General features: G+C 41.3%; 5 protein-coding genes and 1 long non-coding RNA gene across 8 annotated transcripts; 3 read left to right on the forward strand and 3 right to left on the reverse strand.

The window, feature by feature from the left end:
* Window positions 1-2,369: 2,369 nt before the first annotated feature.
* Window positions 2,370-4,321, reverse strand: LOC145710416 (uncharacterized). The gene is made up of 2 exons (XM_081788167.1): window positions 3,557-4,321; window positions 2,370-3,457 (listed from the first exon to the last, which is right to left on the reverse strand). The coding sequence occupies exons 1-2, from the start codon at window positions 4,111-4,113 to the stop codon at window positions 2,386-2,388; spliced, it is 1,629 nt and encodes a 542-aa protein (XP_081644293.1). The 5' UTR covers window positions 4,114-4,321; the 3' UTR covers window positions 2,370-2,385.
* Window positions 4,322-4,382: 61 nt separating this feature from the next.
* On the reverse strand, window positions 4,383-4,978 carry LOC145709015 (uncharacterized). The gene is made up of 2 exons (XM_081786704.1): window positions 4,836-4,978; window positions 4,383-4,776 (listed from the first exon to the last, which is right to left on the reverse strand). Exons 1-2 carry the CDS (start codon window positions 4,976-4,978, stop codon window positions 4,383-4,385), a joined length of 537 nt encoding a protein of 178 aa, XP_081642830.1.
* Window positions 4,979-5,010: 32 nt separating this feature from the next.
* LOC145710418 (eukaryotic translation initiation factor 4E-like) lies at window positions 5,011-6,627 on the reverse strand. 2 transcript variants are annotated; one of them, XM_081788170.1, is made up of 6 exons: window positions 6,476-6,627; window positions 5,959-6,129; window positions 5,691-5,815; window positions 5,438-5,606; window positions 5,225-5,391; window positions 5,011-5,179 (listed from the first exon to the last, which is right to left on the reverse strand). In XM_081788170.1, the coding sequence occupies exons 2-6, from the start codon at window positions 6,113-6,115 to the stop codon at window positions 5,108-5,110; spliced, it is 690 nt and encodes a 229-aa protein (XP_081644296.1). In that variant the 5' UTR covers window positions 6,116-6,129; window positions 6,476-6,627; the 3' UTR covers window positions 5,011-5,107. The 2 variants fall into 2 exon arrangements, with proteins under 2 accessions (XP_081644296.1, XP_081644297.1); XM_081788171.1 differs by having other exon boundaries at window positions 5,959-6,135; window positions 6,476-6,621.
* Window positions 6,628-6,676: 49 nt separating this feature from the next.
* On the forward strand, window positions 6,677-8,256 carry LOC145710417 (uncharacterized). 2 transcript variants are annotated; one of them, XM_081788168.1, is made up of 5 exons: window positions 6,677-6,869; window positions 6,943-7,243; window positions 7,308-7,750; window positions 7,793-7,920; window positions 8,002-8,256. In XM_081788168.1, the coding sequence occupies exons 1-5, from the start codon at window positions 6,816-6,818 to the stop codon at window positions 8,090-8,092; spliced, it is 1,017 nt and encodes a 338-aa protein (XP_081644294.1). In that variant the 5' UTR covers window positions 6,677-6,815; the 3' UTR covers window positions 8,093-8,256. The 2 variants fall into 2 exon arrangements, with proteins under 2 accessions (XP_081644294.1, XP_081644295.1); XM_081788169.1 differs by having other exon boundaries at window positions 6,679-6,869; window positions 7,793-7,940; window positions 7,984-8,255.
* A 270-nt stretch (window positions 8,257-8,526) lies between these two features.
* LOC145708226 (galactose-3-O-sulfotransferase 2-like) lies at window positions 8,527-9,919 on the forward strand. Its single transcript, XM_081785881.1, has 5 exons — window positions 8,527-8,684; window positions 8,918-9,147; window positions 9,193-9,455; window positions 9,500-9,629; window positions 9,669-9,919. The coding sequence occupies exons 1-5, from the start codon at window positions 8,603-8,605 to the stop codon at window positions 9,885-9,887; spliced, it is 924 nt and encodes a 307-aa protein (XP_081642007.1). The 5' UTR covers window positions 8,527-8,602; the 3' UTR covers window positions 9,888-9,919.
* A 1,182-nt stretch (window positions 9,920-11,101) lies between these two features.
* LOC145707663 (uncharacterized) lies at window positions 11,102-12,076 on the forward strand. Its single transcript, XR_014134765.1, has 2 exons — window positions 11,102-11,234; window positions 11,279-12,076. It is a non-coding gene; the product is annotated as an uncharacterized LOC145707663 (long non-coding RNA).
* The last annotated feature ends 4,371 nt before the right edge of the window (window positions 12,077-16,447 follow it).

Genomic DNA, 16,447 nt, shown 5'->3' on the forward strand with positions numbered 1-16,447 from the left:
TTTGAGCGACGCTTGAGCGAGGTTTATTACTCACTAGCCAATTCTCCGCGCTTATTGGCCAAGATCTAAAAACTCCTTGGCGGATAGCGAATGAATGAGTAGGATTTTAAGTCACGGATTTATTAAAAAGAGAGAATTTCAAATAAATTCTGCGAATAATTCTAGCATATTGTTGCCAGCAATATACGGTTGGCGTGTTAGGTCGTTGGGTTTTCCCCGCCGTCTACAACTATTGAGTTGGTAACAGTAAAAAAATATTTTTCGCTGAAACCCACCGTCCTCAACCTTACATTTTTTCAAAATTTAGGCTCGACTCAACAATTGGTTTCGTTAGCTCACAATATCCAGGTGGCGTGTTAGGTCGTTGGGTTTTCCCCGCCGTCTACATCTGTTGAGTGAGTTAACATATAATATTTTTCGGTCAGCCTGATTTGTCATTGATACCCAAGGCAACCCAATAATTTATTTTTTACGACAGCTTCATTATTTCTCTTTCGATTATTACAGCCATTCAACAGGTTTCTTCAACAATTAGACTAACCTCAAAAATTGGTTATGTTAACTTACAATATCCAGTTGGCGTGTTAGGTCGTTGGGTTTTCCCCGCCGTCTACAACTGTTGAGTAGGTTAACATAGAATATTTTACGGCTAGCCTGATTTTGATTGTGGGTCTAAATTATACGGTATAATAACCCTAATTATACCGTATAATCCAGGCTACTCCTGCATTTCACAAAATCCCGCATTTCTCAAATCCTGAATTTCTCAAAATCCCGTATTTCTAAAATCGCAATATCAGGATTCTGCCGATTCAGGATTTTGGGAAATGCGGGATTTTTTATTCCTTCGAGTTAATTTTCTTGCTGACAAAATTTAAATTGATTGATCATATAACTTAATTTTCTTGGCTTCTCCATAGCCAATCCAGGATTGGCAATCCTGGCTTCACCAACTTCAGTCCTGGCTTCAACAACTTCGATCTTAGCTTTACAGACGTCAATCCTGGTTGCTCAAACGTCAATCCTGGCATCTCCAGCGTCAATCCCGGCTTCTTTAAATCCGATCCGGCCGTCACTTTCTTCAAACCTAGCTTCTCTGATGTCAGTCCCGGCTTCTCAGTTCTCTATTATTGCTTCTTGAATGTCGATAATGGCTTTTCGAAGATTTGATTATTGTTGGAAAATCCTTGATTGAAACTGATGAAGCCGGGATCGACGTTGAAGAAGTCGGGATTGACGTCAAAAAACCCGGGGTTGACATTGGAGAAGCCGTGATTGAAGTCGGTGAAGCTAGGATTGAAGATGTAGAAACCAGAATTGACGATGGACGAGCCATGATTGATATTATATCAATGATATTTGAGAAAACATGATTAAAGCCAGGATTTGGGTTGAAGGCTTCAACTTGAAGCTAGGATCGGCTTCTTTTTGGGCGAACGGCGACTTTGGCAAATGGAGACCAAACGGACTTGAAATTTTAGCTGAATCCTTCATTTCTCAAAATCCGGCTTTTCTCAATACTCTATTTCCAAAAATCCTGAATCCGCAGAATTCTGAATTGGCGATTTGAGAAATACGGGATTTTTAGAAATCCGGGATTTGAGAAATGCGGGATTTCGGGAAATGCGGGAGCAGCCAGATTGGGCTATAAAAGAACTTCTATTGATGACCAGAAAAATGAAGTACGGTTCGCCAAGAACCTTCTCGGCGAACCGTTGAGGGGTCTATTTTGGCGAACCGTTCGTCAACCAAAATTTTCTTGCTTCGCTTGACGAATCCTCAATGTTTTCGCCTTTGCTTCGCTTTTGCCTTGATTTTTTTTTGGCAAATTTGAATGCCTGGGGAAGTTAAAAATTTCGCTCGAGCGTCGCTCAAATGTCGCTCAAATGTCGCTCAGATTTCGCTCAAACCTCGCTCAAATCTCGCTCAAGCGTCGCTCGCTCAGTCGCTCCGCTCGCTCAGCCGATATTTGAAAAATCTCGCTCAGCCACTCGCTCGCTCAGCCTTCGCTCAAACGTCGCTCGCTCATCGCTCGCTCAAATTCAGAAATTTTTGGCCAAATTTGGAACCCTGGCAGTAGTATCTATCAAGTGATCTATCGTCCCGTGTATCCATTTCTGGAGCACTTGCATTTTCTGATCATCAGCACTTTTCTCTGTAATTGTAAACTCCGAACCCTCCTGTCGAGAAATCGCCGCCACCACGTGCTGTAATTCAAGCGTTCGTCTATCGGCTGGCATCATCCGCAGTCTAATTGTGATTTGATTGCGCTTCAAATATTTCCACACCACTCCAATTACCACTTTTTAGGTTGAAAATAGCAATCGACAAGTTCGACTTATTTATAGAACAAGGTAAATGCTGTTTTTCAAATGGAACTAATAATCAACCCTTTCCTGGGTGTTTCTCTTTCCGCAAAAGGTCCAGCGCATTATTCTCGCCACAACGATCCAAAATATCAAAAATACGCTTCAGCATATTTGACAGATCTCCGAGTTCTTCTTGCGTTTGGCAAAATTCCATCTTTGTCGTGACTAGTTTAGTCAATAACTCCAGTTTTTTTAACTGCTCGGCGCTGAATTTCGCCTTCTCGCGCCCGGAAGAAAATAAATATATAAGTAAGTCCAACGCATCGCTGTAAGTAGTGAAACGGCTTGTTAGATTCAACTCAAAGATCTTTTTAATCAAAGGCCAAAGCTCTACATTCCCAGTGTCTCCTTTGTACAATCTCTTGCGAAGCTCCTTTATCAAGCTATGCACTATTCTTTCGTCGTCGAAGTTCTCATCTATTGCTGAGAGAATATCGCTTGCCTCTGCTGAGTGGAAGGCGCATTCCGCAGACATATTGGCAAGCTCATCCAAAATAAGATAATTATTTTGACTCGCTACTTCTTCGCTTCGCATAGCATTGAAGAATTCATCGCCAAGTTCAAATGCCTTCAACGCTTTTCTTTCCCCAATCGAGTTCGAGTGAGTAAGCACTTTATACGCGGTTTGTAGGCCTTCAGAGGTGAAACTCAAGCGTTCTTTAAATAGTTCTAGTTTCTTATTCGTGGATAAAAATGTGAGGGGAAGCATGCGCGCCAGTTTTTCATTTTCGGAGTCAATAATCGCTGTCGAAACTCGCTCAAGAATCGGTAGAGAGGCTGCAAAGATCTCCGTTACGAGCAAAGCGAAGTCCATTTCCATCAGGCGAATAACAAGCTGGGTAGCGTTCTTCGGACAAAACTCAAATACTTCTGGGACTAAGCGAAGTAGGATTTCTTGAGAATACGGCGACATTTGAGTCTTGTTTGTTTCGAAGAAAAGCTGAAGTCTCTTCGTGTGCTTTTTGACGTTTAGTTCGTGGATTACTGCCCATTCTAGTCGCAAAATAAGGAGCTCAGCCATTGCTTGGACACCTGCTTTTGGAAGTAAATGCTCCTCAATTGATTTGAGTTTTTCGCAGCAATTTTCGCTAGGAGTAAAAAATTAATGAAAAAATAATGGTCAGCTTTTCAAAAGAAAGCCTAATGCTATCGGGCGTCTTTTCCTCAGATATTGTTTTTTAACTCACCTTAGAAACTTTACTTCATACTCGTGCTCACACAGGAACATTCGCCTTGCCTTTTCCACTTTCCAGTATTTTGCCGCAAGTTCGACCCAAAAGGAACCAGATCGAATATGATACTGTTCAAGGATAGAAAGTATATTTGCGAGGATGCACGTAAGATCTCGCTCGTCCTGCTCCGCTATCGTCAGTCCATTGATATCGAGGCATTCGAGCTCGTAGCAAATCACAGTAATGATTATATTGAGGATATTGTAGATTTTCCTCTCGTTCTCGGGCGATTTAAAAATATTTAGAGCCGTCCTGGTGAGATACTCCAAGTCAGCGATAAGCGCGGACGGAAGCCATTGGCGAGTAAGCGCTTTGAAAGGTTGCTCGAAAAGCGCGCTCAAATTGTCACAATCATCCTCGAAATTTACGCTAAACACCATCCCGAAGAGTCTTTTCGATGACTGTGTCTTGTTGTAGAAGGCGCAGACCCGCGTCATCACAGAAATCAGGTCCCCCTTTCTCCAGCGAGTCCAAAGGATTGGATTGAGGGGTTGCAAGATCGCCGAGTCCATATCCGCCACGAGATTGACGAGATCTTCGAGCTCGATTAGATCGACCTCCTCATTGACGATCAGTGCATGAAGTGAGTTCTTGATGAAGCGGCCGATGTAAGATTGACGATTCCCTTTCACATGGAATCGAAATCTGTCGACAACGCTCACAAACGTCCCGAGAAGCTGACAATGCGCAGTCGTTAGTCTTTACAAAACGCTCACAAAATATAATTTACCGCTGAAGATATTCTCTTGCCAAAAGTTGACAATATTATGATAGATATATGTTATTGTGACGATTTCCTTGATGGATCTGGAACGATTTCGGAAGCGAACGAGCAGGAAACAAGTATCTTTAAATAGGGCCCCGTCATCAACGACCTGCCGTACGTGGTCAGTGATTCCATCAGTACACGAGCATGCTCTGGCCGATCGCCAATTTCCCTTAGCTTCGACCAAAGCTTAGGTGGCTCTAGCTTCACCTTCTTTTCTTCCGGCTGGTCTTCACGGTCGTCCTCCTTCCCCTTATACGATCGGAACATACTCGGTGGAAAGACTGTGACCTTGAGAAATTCGCGCAAAAGTTTCTCCAGCTCGATATCTTTCGCTTTTTTGGCCGCAATGACCGCATCTAAGACAGCTGAGAGCTCTTTCTCTACCACCCAGTCGGCGCTCGTTGCCCTGAAAGAAGAGCTACTCAAAGAGAACCGAGCCAACTACGAATGCGTGCGAGAGTGTACCTAAATCTGCTATTTGCACTGGTGAGCATAAGAATGACAGAGTTTCTCTGCTTCTCGTGATTTTTAAGTTTCTCGACATTCTCAGCGAGTCCTATCAATTTAATCGCCTCCAGAATCGCGCGCCAATTAGCCGACGCCGCCATTCTAATATTTTTATTTCAGTTTTTGCAGTCAGTGAGTGTGTTCAAAAGAAAAAAAACTCTCCCAAACGAAAATGAATTCGCAGAAAGCTTTCTTTCTCGTATATTTCAGATTTTGAAATTTATAAAAGTCTAAACAGTATGTCTAGCCGCCAGAGTCGATCCTTTTCTTGTTATCGCGTCCTTGTGCACATTGTACTTGACCTAGAATTTGATTTTCAGTGTCTTGAAGCGCAATAACCGAGGTACCTTGAGACCATCAGGAATATTGAGCTTTCTCTTAAACTGTCTTCCAAGCGATACAGCTACTGTCGGTTCTGGAATCTCCGCTGTCCATAGCTGAAGACGATCGACCCTCTTTCGAATTTGAACTACAGCTCCGTTAATGTACTCTCCGCCTTCTTCGAACCCTTCGCCTAACAAAATCAAACAATAAGAAGTGCAAGAAACTCGAAATCTCACCGATGCATCCAAGGAGAGTCTCGAGCCAACTGCCATCAACATTACACCTAAATTTCTTGTCGGTTTCCAACACCCATTTGCCTCCGTCTTCATTCTTGCTATCCTCCCACTTGGGGGCGATGCCTGCTTTGAAAATCATGTAGTCCGAGCCAACCGAAAGCTTGGACGGCTTTGTCAGTGTTTTTAAACTGTATTTAGAATCGTTGATATTTAAGAATTGCCGATAGAAATATCAAAAATGAAAAACACCCGCCAATGTCACATGATGATAGCAAGCCCAAAAGTCCTCGACAGTTTGGAAAGTCATCACTTTCGTCATTCTTTCTTCCCACTCCTTGCTCTTGTCTGACGAGAGGTACCAGAAGTCCCAAGCAGACTCTACAAGAAGATGGTTAAAACTGTATTCGAAGTAGATAACATGGAAATTCTCTACAATCAGTTAAAATTCCATAACAATGATCCGGCTTTCTCTTTTTAGTTCCACATCAAGGCTGGAATTCTCCTGAGAAAAAAGAGTTTACCTAGTGGGTGGAGATTCTGTTCATTTGTTGCGGCGTCGCCATCTCCATTGACCTGGGCAGATGATTCTTGCGCCGCTTCCCCGTTTTCAATTTCTTCTTCGCCTTCCTGTTTGGGCACTTCCTCGACGACTTCGTTGCTGGTAGCAGTGTCAGACATTGCTATCTTATTTTCTTAAACTAACAATATTAATTGATACTTTCAATTAATATTTTTTTTTTCACTTGAGGGAGTCCAGTTTCGGAGCTGTTATGATTTATTCTATATCGCAGATAGGTGAATAGGTGTATTAGTAACTATCTCTTTAAATGACTCAACGTGTCATTAAAAATAAGTTACTCGTCGAGTAATAAATTCGCCTTCGAGGAATTTCAAGGCGAGAAATTTCAATCCGTCGTTTTCATAATTCTCATAACTAACTACTCTCAAAAAACTAATTTGATTATTCACGACTGGTACTTATTTTTTATACAGTTCGTTTAAAGGAATTATGTGATTTATACAGGCTTTATTACTGACCTTGTTATTGCAGCTACTTGGTCGTGGGGTGTCTGTTGGTTGAGGTGGCGTTGGATAATCGAGGAGGGCGATGTTCTCTTCTGGGTCGAGGTTTCCTTCTCTCGCGCTTTTCCCGGTGCGGTTGGTCTCGCTCGCGTTTTCAAAGCTCGGCGATCCGCCCCGCTCATTGGTCGCCCGCCACTCCACCTGCAGCTCTCCCACTTTCAATCTCGACTCTGCCGTTTCTCTGTCTGCCAACTGTCCGTTTTCTTGTTTTTTTTTGTTCGAAAGAGAAGAGACGGACCCAACTATCATCATCTTCTACTTTGTTGCCTAACCGTGTTAAAAAGAAATAAATAGAATGACGAGTGTGATTGACGAGACCCATTGCCGGAGAACCGTCGAGGAGTTATGGGTAAGCAGCGATTATTCTGACGCAATGATTTCGATTTTGTTACGTTAGCCTAATGAGTGATCACGCGTTTCAGACTGCGGTGAAGGACTATCAACGAGAGTCGCAGGAACTAGCCAGGAACCTAGTGACGATGGCGATCGAAGAATCTAACCTGCCGACGATGGCGCAGTTAGGACTCGACGTTCCAGACGGAAAGCGGAAACTGTCAAGACGACGCGAAAAGACGAAAACAGAACCCAAGAAAAGTAGCTCCAACTGTGAGTGCCCAGTGGATGAAGAGTACCAGATACCCTTTGCGTGCACCGACAGAAACAGCCCACCAACGACTCCACCGCCCGCCTTTTCGAGTAGCCCCCGCGTGGCAAAGAATTCAGGCAGAGGTTCCAGCGCATTTTCAATTGTTCTGTAGAGTCGAATATCTTTTGAACCCTAAAACAGAATACATTGTCCTCGACGAATACCGCTGCACAGACAAGATCGACGGGGCGGAGAAAAGCAAACACCAAAAAGTACAAAAGGAAAACTCGCGAACGAAGATCACTAGCTTCGAACAGATGTCAAATATGAGCTGCAACGTAGAAAATGGACGGCCGCTGTTGACCTATCGCGACGGCAGCACTGGATGCGACATCAAACGCTTTGAAAAGGAACTCGCGTACGAGAAACGCCGCTTCGAGAGCCACTGGAAGCGAGTTATACAGAAAGGCGAGCAGAAGATCTCCATGTTGGAGGCGGAACGACGGAGAATGGAGAAGGAAGCGCGTGAACGATCGCAGAGCAAATATAGCGAATGCTCGGACGATTCGACGAACACTGATCCAAATGCGAGTGAAGTCTCGCTGACCGACACTCTCAGTGGGTCCGCTCACTCGTCCTTATGGGTTAGCTTTCCTCTTGCGTTTCCCTTCAACAGTGAAATTTAGTCGGAGGACACCGATTTCGATGATTTCGACGTCTGCCGAATCTGCGCCGAAGAATGCATAAGCGTTGAATTCGCAACGCTTGGAATTTGCAAAATCTGCTTCCAGATTACTTTTCCGAACGTCAAGTGGTAACTGTCATTTTTATTCTGTAAGCTGTTTTTTAATTTTCGCTTTCTAATAAGTTTGTTAAGTTCATTTTCACTTATCAGCAAAATTTTCACGCGAGCAAGTAAAGATCCAGTACTGAAACGGCGAAAAAGAAAACACACGAACCTATCACACCATGACTTCTCCCACTGATACGTCGACGGAAAAATTCACTCTATTTATTACCACTATTATCGATGATGCTCTCTACTTGTCCGTACCCACTGCCTTTAACATTGATGAAACTGATAAAAAGGAGAATAAATTGCCGCGGCCTGATCCGCCAAGTCACGACCAAATAAAAGTCTTTTACTCGCACTGAATTTTCTCTTCGGCAAAGTCAAGCGTGTTATCAGCAGGACAGAAAAGTTCTGATCTCTTGAGAACATTATGCTGCGAATAAAAATATTTTCAAAATGAAAAGGATGTTCGGCAAATATAGTTCGGTAGAAAACGCGAGATTCTCATAAGAGGAAAATTTCATTTCATTTTGCTCTCTTGGGCGGAGCAGCTGCGATTGGACGCGGCACGCTGCCTCCACCACCACAGCACCAATAACATTTCATTTTTGTATTCTTTGGAAAGGAAAGCATCGTTCTTGCATCTCATCGAAAATGAAGCAGTACGAGAATGGATAAGAAGATATGAGCACTGTACAGAGATATGTTTCGATTCCTGAATGTTCAAGTCTGCCGAGGCCTTTTTCTTCTTATCCTGACTACGATAGTTTTTTACACTTTCACAGGTAGGTTTCTTTTTTTACGTAATTATATCCTCGCAGGAATCCCGCTTAATCAAGCTCAAAAAATAATTGAACAGAGAAAAAAATTAATTTAAAACGTCTGTATGCAAAGTGTGAGCCATTTGTCTCCTATTAGAAAGTAATTGAAGCTTGCAAATACTTTGTTTTTGCGTCGTTGCATTCAATTCCCTATTTATGGACTGTTGGGTTTGCCACTGTAAACAGCCAAATTTCAGAACGACCTACAGTTGAAAACATTCCTCAAAGCGGCGCTGAGAACGGCCTGTCCGCCTCAGTGCCGAGACGAGGAGCTCCACCACCTCCGCCGAGCGACGCTCGCGACTGTACATTCGATCTTCCAAAGAATTTAATCATTCACCCGATCCGAGACGAGCTGGAGGGTTTACTCCTCAATCTCTTCTATCGAATCGGTCTTTACGAGGATGCTCAGTTTTTGCTACCAAAGGTTCGCAACAGCTTGGAATGCCCGGACTTATTTTCTTTTGAATAGACGGTATCAGATTTCAACGAGGCCGAAGAAAGCGATTTGCGAATAATTTTCTGCTTCGAGTCTTGTAGTTTTCTCTTCAACTCAGATGTTATTCCGCGTTTCACTGTTACAGCTCTATCTAACCCGCTTCTGTCATCCACGTCATCTTCTACTCCGAACCCGATCGCCAAGGCCTTTGACTTTGACCCGAGCAACACAGATGAAGGATACATCCAGTCAGTGGTAGTCATCCTCAAATCGAGGCTAGACTTCGTCATAATCCGGTATCTTTGACAGTATCACTCTGATCTTAACTCTACTTTTCAAGCGAGCATTTGTTAGAGAGCTTGATTTACCTCCGTCACAAGTTGTGTCTCGATTGGGAAGATGTGCTCAATCTGGACAAAGTTCCCCTCTTGAAAAGCTTGAAGACACAAGAAGTCGAGCAGACGAATACTGTGAGGCACTTACCAAAAATAAGAATCTATATTTTTTAGCTTGACTGGAGAATCTACAACTATTTTAACGAAACTCTCTGGGACTTATTGGATTCTGAAATACGCGATTTGGAAAAGGAACGCGATGCTTTTCTCTTTCATCTGAATCGAATGAATTCTGTCTGCTCGAATCTCGCTTTGGCCAGCTCAAGCGACAAGGACTTTTGCGACGAGCTCAGCCTCACTGGTGAGAATATTCTTCGTTTGTTAACTAACTGATTCGACAATACTTTTTTACCTGAATATAAATATTTTGCACCTATCAATAATAACGTATATAAATTATATAAAATAGAATGTAACAATCAATTCTCTTTTAACGTGTCAATTTATTGAAGGCAAAGTAAGATACATAACTGGCGTTAGGACAATTACTCATTCTAAACAGAGAATGCAGGTGCAGAAAGGCTTCTGTGAAATAAGGGAGTATCCTTAAACTCGACAGCAATTTTGTATGTTGGAGGCTTCACACCCATTGTTGGAGAAAGGGTTTCTTTGGAAACATCGAAGTATTTTGGAAGATCGCTTTGGATGTCGAAAGAATCATTCGTTATACCGTTTACTACATCATCTGTTGTATTTTCATCTCTTCGAGAATTGAGGAGATATTTAATTGTTGAAAAAGCGTAGTAGATGATCAAGAAAAGCCCAAGGAGCACGGCTAAAACGCAAAGAAGAATACCAACGTCAACTCTGTCCATAATTTCTTACGCGATGCTCAGTTCAATTCTCTTTTCCAGAAGAAAAAAATTCTATTTTTTTGTGAGTCTGCGGGGTAAAATTTTTCAATGAATGAATTGTCTCCATGAGAGTGTCTCCTTGGCGGAGGACTTTGCTCCGCGCGTAAAATCATTGCGCATATTGACTTTTGGACTTTGCATGACAATTCTCGAATATTTTGCTTGCATTAATCGTTAATGAGAATTTCCACATAATAAGAATTTCTTACATAGAAATGATTCAGAGTTTATTTTGATCTTTTGAAGCACTAGAATTCAAGAGCATCGTTAGGAAAGCTTATCCATCCTCCAAAGATTTTTAGTATTACTTATTGCTTGCGAAATCTTTTGAAAGAGATCCTGATGCAAAAGCGTCAATCGTAAATTTAATGCAAATATTACGAGTTCAAAGGATATCTTTGATGAAATTCAGATGAATTTATTAAAGAATTTCAATTCTCCGGAAAAGCTTTTACTGTGCCATCCGCTACTAGTTGCCGGTCCGTTTCACTGCTACTAGTTGTCGCGAGGGTCGCATTTAGGCGGCAACTAGTAGCGGATGGCACAGTATTTGCATGAGAATGCTGAGAAAAGAGACTTCGTGGCACGACGAAAATATTTATTGAGTCTGCTAAATTTAGGGCGCGAAGGGGCGATCAACCCATTGACCCAGAATTTTGGCGCCAGCTGATGTCGCAACAGTTGATTGATTCGTTGAAAATTTCGATCGCATTTCAGAATACCGCACAAAAATCGCAGAAAAATAATCGAAGCACAAAAGAGAAAAAATGAAAACAGCTCCCATTCGCCTTATTACCAACGCCAAAGCCACTCTTCCAGCCATTCTGTAAGTCCATTTGATCTTTATGAATTATTATTTGTTCCTTTCAGACCTCCATTGACCTTCCCAACTCTCCGAAAGCAAACTGCAATCAAGAACCCTGTCGAGCTCATGGAGATTCCACTTCTCAAGAAGCTCAAGAAATAGCTCATGAACATAATACTTGACCCTGGTTATAATTAGAGGACTCGTTTAATCTGTATCTGTTATTGGTTTTCAAATTGTTAACCCCTATACCCGAAGCTGCCTAAAGAACCCCCTTACCCGAAGTGTACAATTTTTGTCGATTTGGCCTTCCTCTGGAGATAATCTTCTGAAAATCTCAGATTATACATAAACGAACATTCTCTTTCAAACTGCACTTTTAGATTTTTCGAAAAATCTATATAATTGGCGCTAGAATTAATCTTTTCTTATAAATCTGGGCATTCTTGGATAATCATTCTCTTTTCTTAACTAAGGGTTTGGCATATTTACAGATGCCATCTATGCAAACAATACTGTTGTGCCCTCAACCGGTACCTGCATATCTCCTGCTGAGTCAAGACTATAAATTCTTCCGCGCGCTTGATTTTTATCAAAAAATTGTAAAAAATGGAATCGGATGGAGAATCCGATTCGGAAAATTTGAATGAGGAAGAGAGTTTCATGACAGATGTAGAGATACAGGAATGCCTTCAAGAAGCAGAAGAAGAAAAGCAAAAGCTCATCGGAAAATCAGTAATTTTTTCATTATCGCTATTTATTATGTCATAATTATGTAAAATATTCATCCTACCCTTCTGAAATTGTCAAATTTGAATTCTCCGTACTCGAAAACCTATAAATAAACTAAAAACAAAAGCTCAGAGACTCTCGAAAGATTTTTGTTTCTTTGGAGCGCGCGAGTTGAGTTGAGAAAATCAGTACTGGTGCAGTACTCGTGGGGCTTATCAGGCTGAAATTCCGTGGAGAGGTGCGTAATGCGTGTGCAAATACTCATCTCAGTTTTCAGGTTGTTCCGATTCACCACTTCCGTTTGGCGGGCGATTATATCCCGAAATCGACAAAAATTGTACACTTCGGGTATAGGGGTTAACAATTTCGTTTTCTGTTTAAAAATACAAAAAGAACAAAAAGGGTTCATTTTCTCAGGCCTTATTTCATTAGAAACAATAAGTGAGCTTCATATTTTCTACGACAGTACTTGGAAACTGCATCTGCGAAAATAGGGCACAACATTAAATTGAATTGGGCGCCCTTAGATAATTTACTGAACTGAGGTTTAGCTGAGTGTGATCCATCTTAGTTCCTCGTCGACTTGCGGAATAGCTAATGTGCACATCTCGAAAAAGATTATCCCAAGAAACGCGAGAAATGCAAAATCACAAATGCCAGACAAAACATACTCGAGTTTCCGTGCTCAACGAAGAAAACAGAGAGTGGCGATATTCCAAACTTCCAAAACGAAAGTTCACTTCGAGTTGCTTAACTCCTGCTCAGAGAAGAGCAGTTATAAACCTCAGGCACTGTGTCTTCTATTCGCTTCTAGACGGCTAAAATTGAGCGAAAAAAAGATATCACCAAGAATTATTTATTTACCATCGCTAATTTGCGTTATCATACATGCAGACAAAACGTAAGCGTCAAGTTTCGAGTCAATCGTCCATTATCTCATTTTTCATTCATCAGTGAAAATATAGCTATTAGCGACAACTAAACAGAATGTCCCAGGGCCTCCTTGGAAAGAAGAGAATTCTGACGGCGTTAAACTATTCAGGTTAGGACGAAACCAACAGCCACTAATATGATTATGCATTTTTTCGTTGCTCGCATTTTTTTAAATTTGTTTGAATCGATTTTCGTCAGAATCAGTTTAAATAGAGAACAAAAATCCGGAATGCACGACCAGCGTTTCGGTAATCCCGCATCAGCAACAACATCCCCTAATCCAGCAACAAGGTCCGAGAGAGACGCATTTTCTCATCACTCAGCAGCAAAATGCCATAAACAAAATGACAGAAAAAGGTAAAGACGACTGTTGTTGTTTCGACAGAATATGGCACGAATACCAGCGACGACTCTTCCTTGATTGCAAATGTTTTTTTAGAGAGTAAAGATGAGGAAGATGGCTTATTGGAACTAAACACAGACTCGGAAGAAGCCGCTAGGCTGGAAAACTGCATCATTTATGCGATTTTCGTGATTTTTCTAAGCTAGGGGAGTAAACATATAATCATAATTAATTAGTTAAAAGAACTCATATTTATTCTCGAAAAGCTTTGTCTTCGCCTTTGTTGCTTATTTGGTGACGATTAAAGCCACCCCAGATGAAACTCCTCCTGAATACCGATTCGACACTCATGAATGAAAACAACATGAACACTTTTGTATAGCAATAAAATAAATTTAATAGTGCTTGACTCCAAGATAAAGCAATGCTCCAAGAACTGCCATCGGAAAAATGAGTAGATATGTTCTGTCGCCATCGGTAGGTGTAACGGTTGAAAAATCGACCAGATTATTCCTATTCCTAAATTCAGTTCAGATTTGAAGTCCTCGAGTAGCGGCGATCATTTTGACACCACATTTGTCGATGATCTCAGCTTGTAGAACAGGCTTTATTTTATTAGAATAAATACCCAGAAATTGTAAACAGGGCCTATAGTAAGTAGAAGAGGGCTTCTTCGAGCTCTGTTACTCACTACAGTCCCTTTCTACAATTTCTGTGAACTCATTCTAGTAGAATAAAGCCTGCTCTACAAGTTGAAACTATCGGCGTGCTGATTGGGTGGAGTATTCATCCCTTCACGCGCTCTTGAAAAATTCAAGTGCTCATTTTAGGATTTCAGATACCCGTTTATGGTCGAAAATCCAATAAAAATCCGACGAATTCGGTGTCGAAATGATCGCCGCGACAAGGCAAATTCAAATCTGACCTTCAAGTTAAAAAAAAATATAATGGACACGATTTTCAGACCGTAACATCTACCCATCGGTTACATGATGATTGGTCTCGTGCTCGTGAGTTGCAGCTTTGTATCTTTACTTCTGTGTTATAAATTAGTTACAGACGACTTACTTTCGCTTTTCTATCCATTCAACTGGCACTAGCGATGCCATGTATTGATAGCAGAAAAGGGTCGGCCATGGAAGAACGATAGATTTCATTGAGTTAAGAATTTATGAATATTATTTTCTTACTTTGTAAAATAGATATCAAACTTCGACAGATGCTATAAACGCTTTTTGATAATAGGAAGCGTTTTGGCAGACCCTTTAACAGACACTTAGTCTGTTTCACATAAGCAACATGGAAGAAATAATATATCAATAAGCTTAGGGATTATAAATTAAAAAGTAGGATAAAACTAAACGTTTGTGAAACTCATCTGTGTGTATCGTATAATTGCGTATAAAAAATAAAGAATAGGACGCCAGATATACAGCAAATACCTGTAGTTTGCCTTAAAAACTGTGATAAAAGGCCACTCATGATGCTGCAGAAAAATGAAAGTCTCTCTTTATTTCAGAAAATACTCGTGGTTCGCCTTTGAAATGTGCATATTGCGCTGATTAAGTCTGAGCCGACATTTATTGACATATTTCTGTAACCTTTGATTTTTATTCAAATATTGATCAAATTTGAGGAAACCCTTTTCTAAACTAAGATTTAATTAAGAAACTGTTCTTGATCAGGGATGGAACTATGGCCGAATTTAGTGGTGATAGTGGTAGTGGTAATGGTGGTAGTGGTGGTGGTGGTAGAGGTGGTGGTGTTTGTGGTGGTGGTGGTAGTGGAAGTGCCATGCCGCTGTGCCGTGCCGCTCATATTTCCACCCCTGCTCTTGATATTGCCAAGCCGGTTGAAACCGAATCGAGATCTCATCATGAGATCAACGGCTGACAGTGAGAGGAGTGTAGAAAGAATGACGAGGAAATTCATTTTGGAAAATTTTCCTTTGGATTGTCTTTCTACAATGAAAATGAAAGAATTTTTAAATACTTTTTTCATCTCAGTGTCTTGAAATATCTTCTGAGTCCATTAGATCGTCGGGAGTGCGCGTTGAACTTGTATGTCGGCTGCAAGTTGGCAATTGATCCGTAAAGAGCGTTTGGTCCGGCTTTGTTGAAGGAGTAGACTACTATTAGTCGTTTCCTATACTTCTTGAAATGTGGTGAAAAACTAACCAAAGAGTTAAAAGTTTAGCTCATTGGTGATTGAAGGAGGCGACTTCGCATGAGTAAAGCAAAGTACTTGAGAACTTTCCGTCAAGGGAGATGTCGTTTTCAGTGTCTTCAAAATAATCGAATCAGGGCTGATTGATCGTGCCGCCGGAATCCTCAGTCGACGAACTACTGTCGCGACCACTTTTAGCTCACGTGCGAAGAAAATAAAACAAAAAAGTAGAGATAGCCAGCTCCTCAACCTGGTTACGCTCCTTTGACTACGATCTACTCTTATGTTGCGCCTTCTGAGCTTTTCTCGATAAAGGAAACTATTCTAGCGAAAAAAAAATGATCCAATGGAACTGTTAATTAGTTATTTTGGTTTCTTTCTTCATGATTTGGCGAGCTTTAGGTGATGTAAATTTGTCGGCGTGGTCGCCGGCCGGAAGCAAGAGTATGTTCAACACTCGCCAGCAAGCCACAAAATCAGAACATATCTAGTAAGACCGTTAATGCTATTCATTAAACGACATCTCCTACGTATTCAAACGTGACTGTCTTTTGTAGTTTTGCCGAAAAAAGCGCCACCATGCGGGGCACTTTCTCTTCCGCCGGAAGTGCTCTGATTGGCCAAAGCCAGAGAGGCACTAAAGACACACGAACCAGAGTGTGACTACTTCTGAGTTCTTTTTCGTCGTAATTTCTATTCTGATCGCTTTGGATGCCAGCGATGTACGCAAATATTTGGCCATGTTTTTGGAATTATTCATAAGAGTCTTATTTTAGATTCATCGTGACAATAATATTTCGTGCGGGACTCGAGTGTTTGAATTGTATTTGAACTTCGCCAAACTTTGAGTTCGCGACAATACCCTTACAGTATGTCGAAAAAAATCAAGAATAGTGTTCGAATAAGGTGCCCTGCTAGTCATAACATTATCAGTAGAAACTGGAGTGATTGCTTTATTACTCTAGGAATTTCCCAAAGAGAGAACTTCGACCTTGTTTATCGCCTTTTTATGGACTGGGAAAATGTGGGAAATTTGCTCTTGCTGGTTAACAATATCCGG

This window comes from Oikopleura dioica, chromosome XSR (assembly GCF_907165135.1).
Source record: "Oikopleura dioica chromosome XSR, OKI2018_I68_1.0, whole genome shotgun sequence".
In the NCBI taxonomy this organism is placed as follows: domain Eukaryota; kingdom Metazoa; phylum Chordata; class Appendicularia; order Copelata; family Oikopleuridae; genus Oikopleura; species Oikopleura dioica.

Excerpts from the sequence above, each read along its gene's own strand:
- LOC145710416 (XM_081788167.1), bottom strand. The coding sequence starts at position 4,113 with ATGGACTCGGCGATCTTGCAACCCCTCAATCCAATCCTTTGGACTCGC. Across the intron at positions 3,458-3,556 it reads TATGAAGTAAAGTTTCTAAG|CGAAAATTGCTGCGAAAAAC; the intron begins GTGAGTTAAAAA and ends TTTTACTCCTAG.
- LOC145709015 (XM_081786704.1), bottom strand. The coding sequence starts at position 4,978 with ATGGCGGCGTCGGCTAATTGGCGCGCGATTCTGGAGGCGATTAAATTG. Across the intron at positions 4,777-4,835 it reads AGTGCAAATAGCAGATTTAG|GGCAACGAGCGCCGACTGGG; the intron begins GTACACTCTCGC and ends CTCTTCTTTCAG.
- LOC145710418 (XM_081788170.1), bottom strand. The coding sequence starts at position 6,115 with ATGTCTGACACTGCTACCAGCAACGAAGTCGTCGAGGAAGTGCCCAAA. Across the intron at positions 5,816-5,958 it reads ACAGAATCTCCACCCACTAG|AGTCTGCTTGGGACTTCTGG; the intron begins GTAAACTCTTTT and ends ATCTTCTTGTAG. Across the intron at positions 5,607-5,690 it reads GCTATCATCATGTGACATTG|CCGTCCAAGCTTTCGGTTGG; the intron begins GCGGGTGTTTTT and ends ACACTGACAAAG.
- LOC145710417 (XM_081788168.1), top strand. The coding sequence starts at position 6,816 with ATGACGAGTGTGATTGACGAGACCCATTGCCGGAGAACCGTCGAGGAG. Across the intron at positions 7,244-7,307 it reads CCGCGTGGCAAAGAATTCAG|AATACATTGTCCTCGACGAA; the intron begins GCAGAGGTTCCA and ends ACCCTAAAACAG. Across the intron at positions 7,751-7,792 it reads CCGCTCACTCGTCCTTATGG|TCGGAGGACACCGATTTCGA; the intron begins GTTAGCTTTCCT and ends AGTGAAATTTAG.
- LOC145708226 (XM_081785881.1), top strand. The coding sequence starts at position 8,603 with ATGTTTCGATTCCTGAATGTTCAAGTCTGCCGAGGCCTTTTTCTTCTT. Across the intron at positions 9,456-9,499 it reads CTAGACTTCGTCATAATCCG|CGAGCATTTGTTAGAGAGCT; the intron begins GTATCTTTGACA and ends CTACTTTTCAAG. Across the intron at positions 9,630-9,668 it reads AAGTCGAGCAGACGAATACT|CTTGACTGGAGAATCTACAA; the intron begins GTGAGGCACTTA and ends TATATTTTTTAG.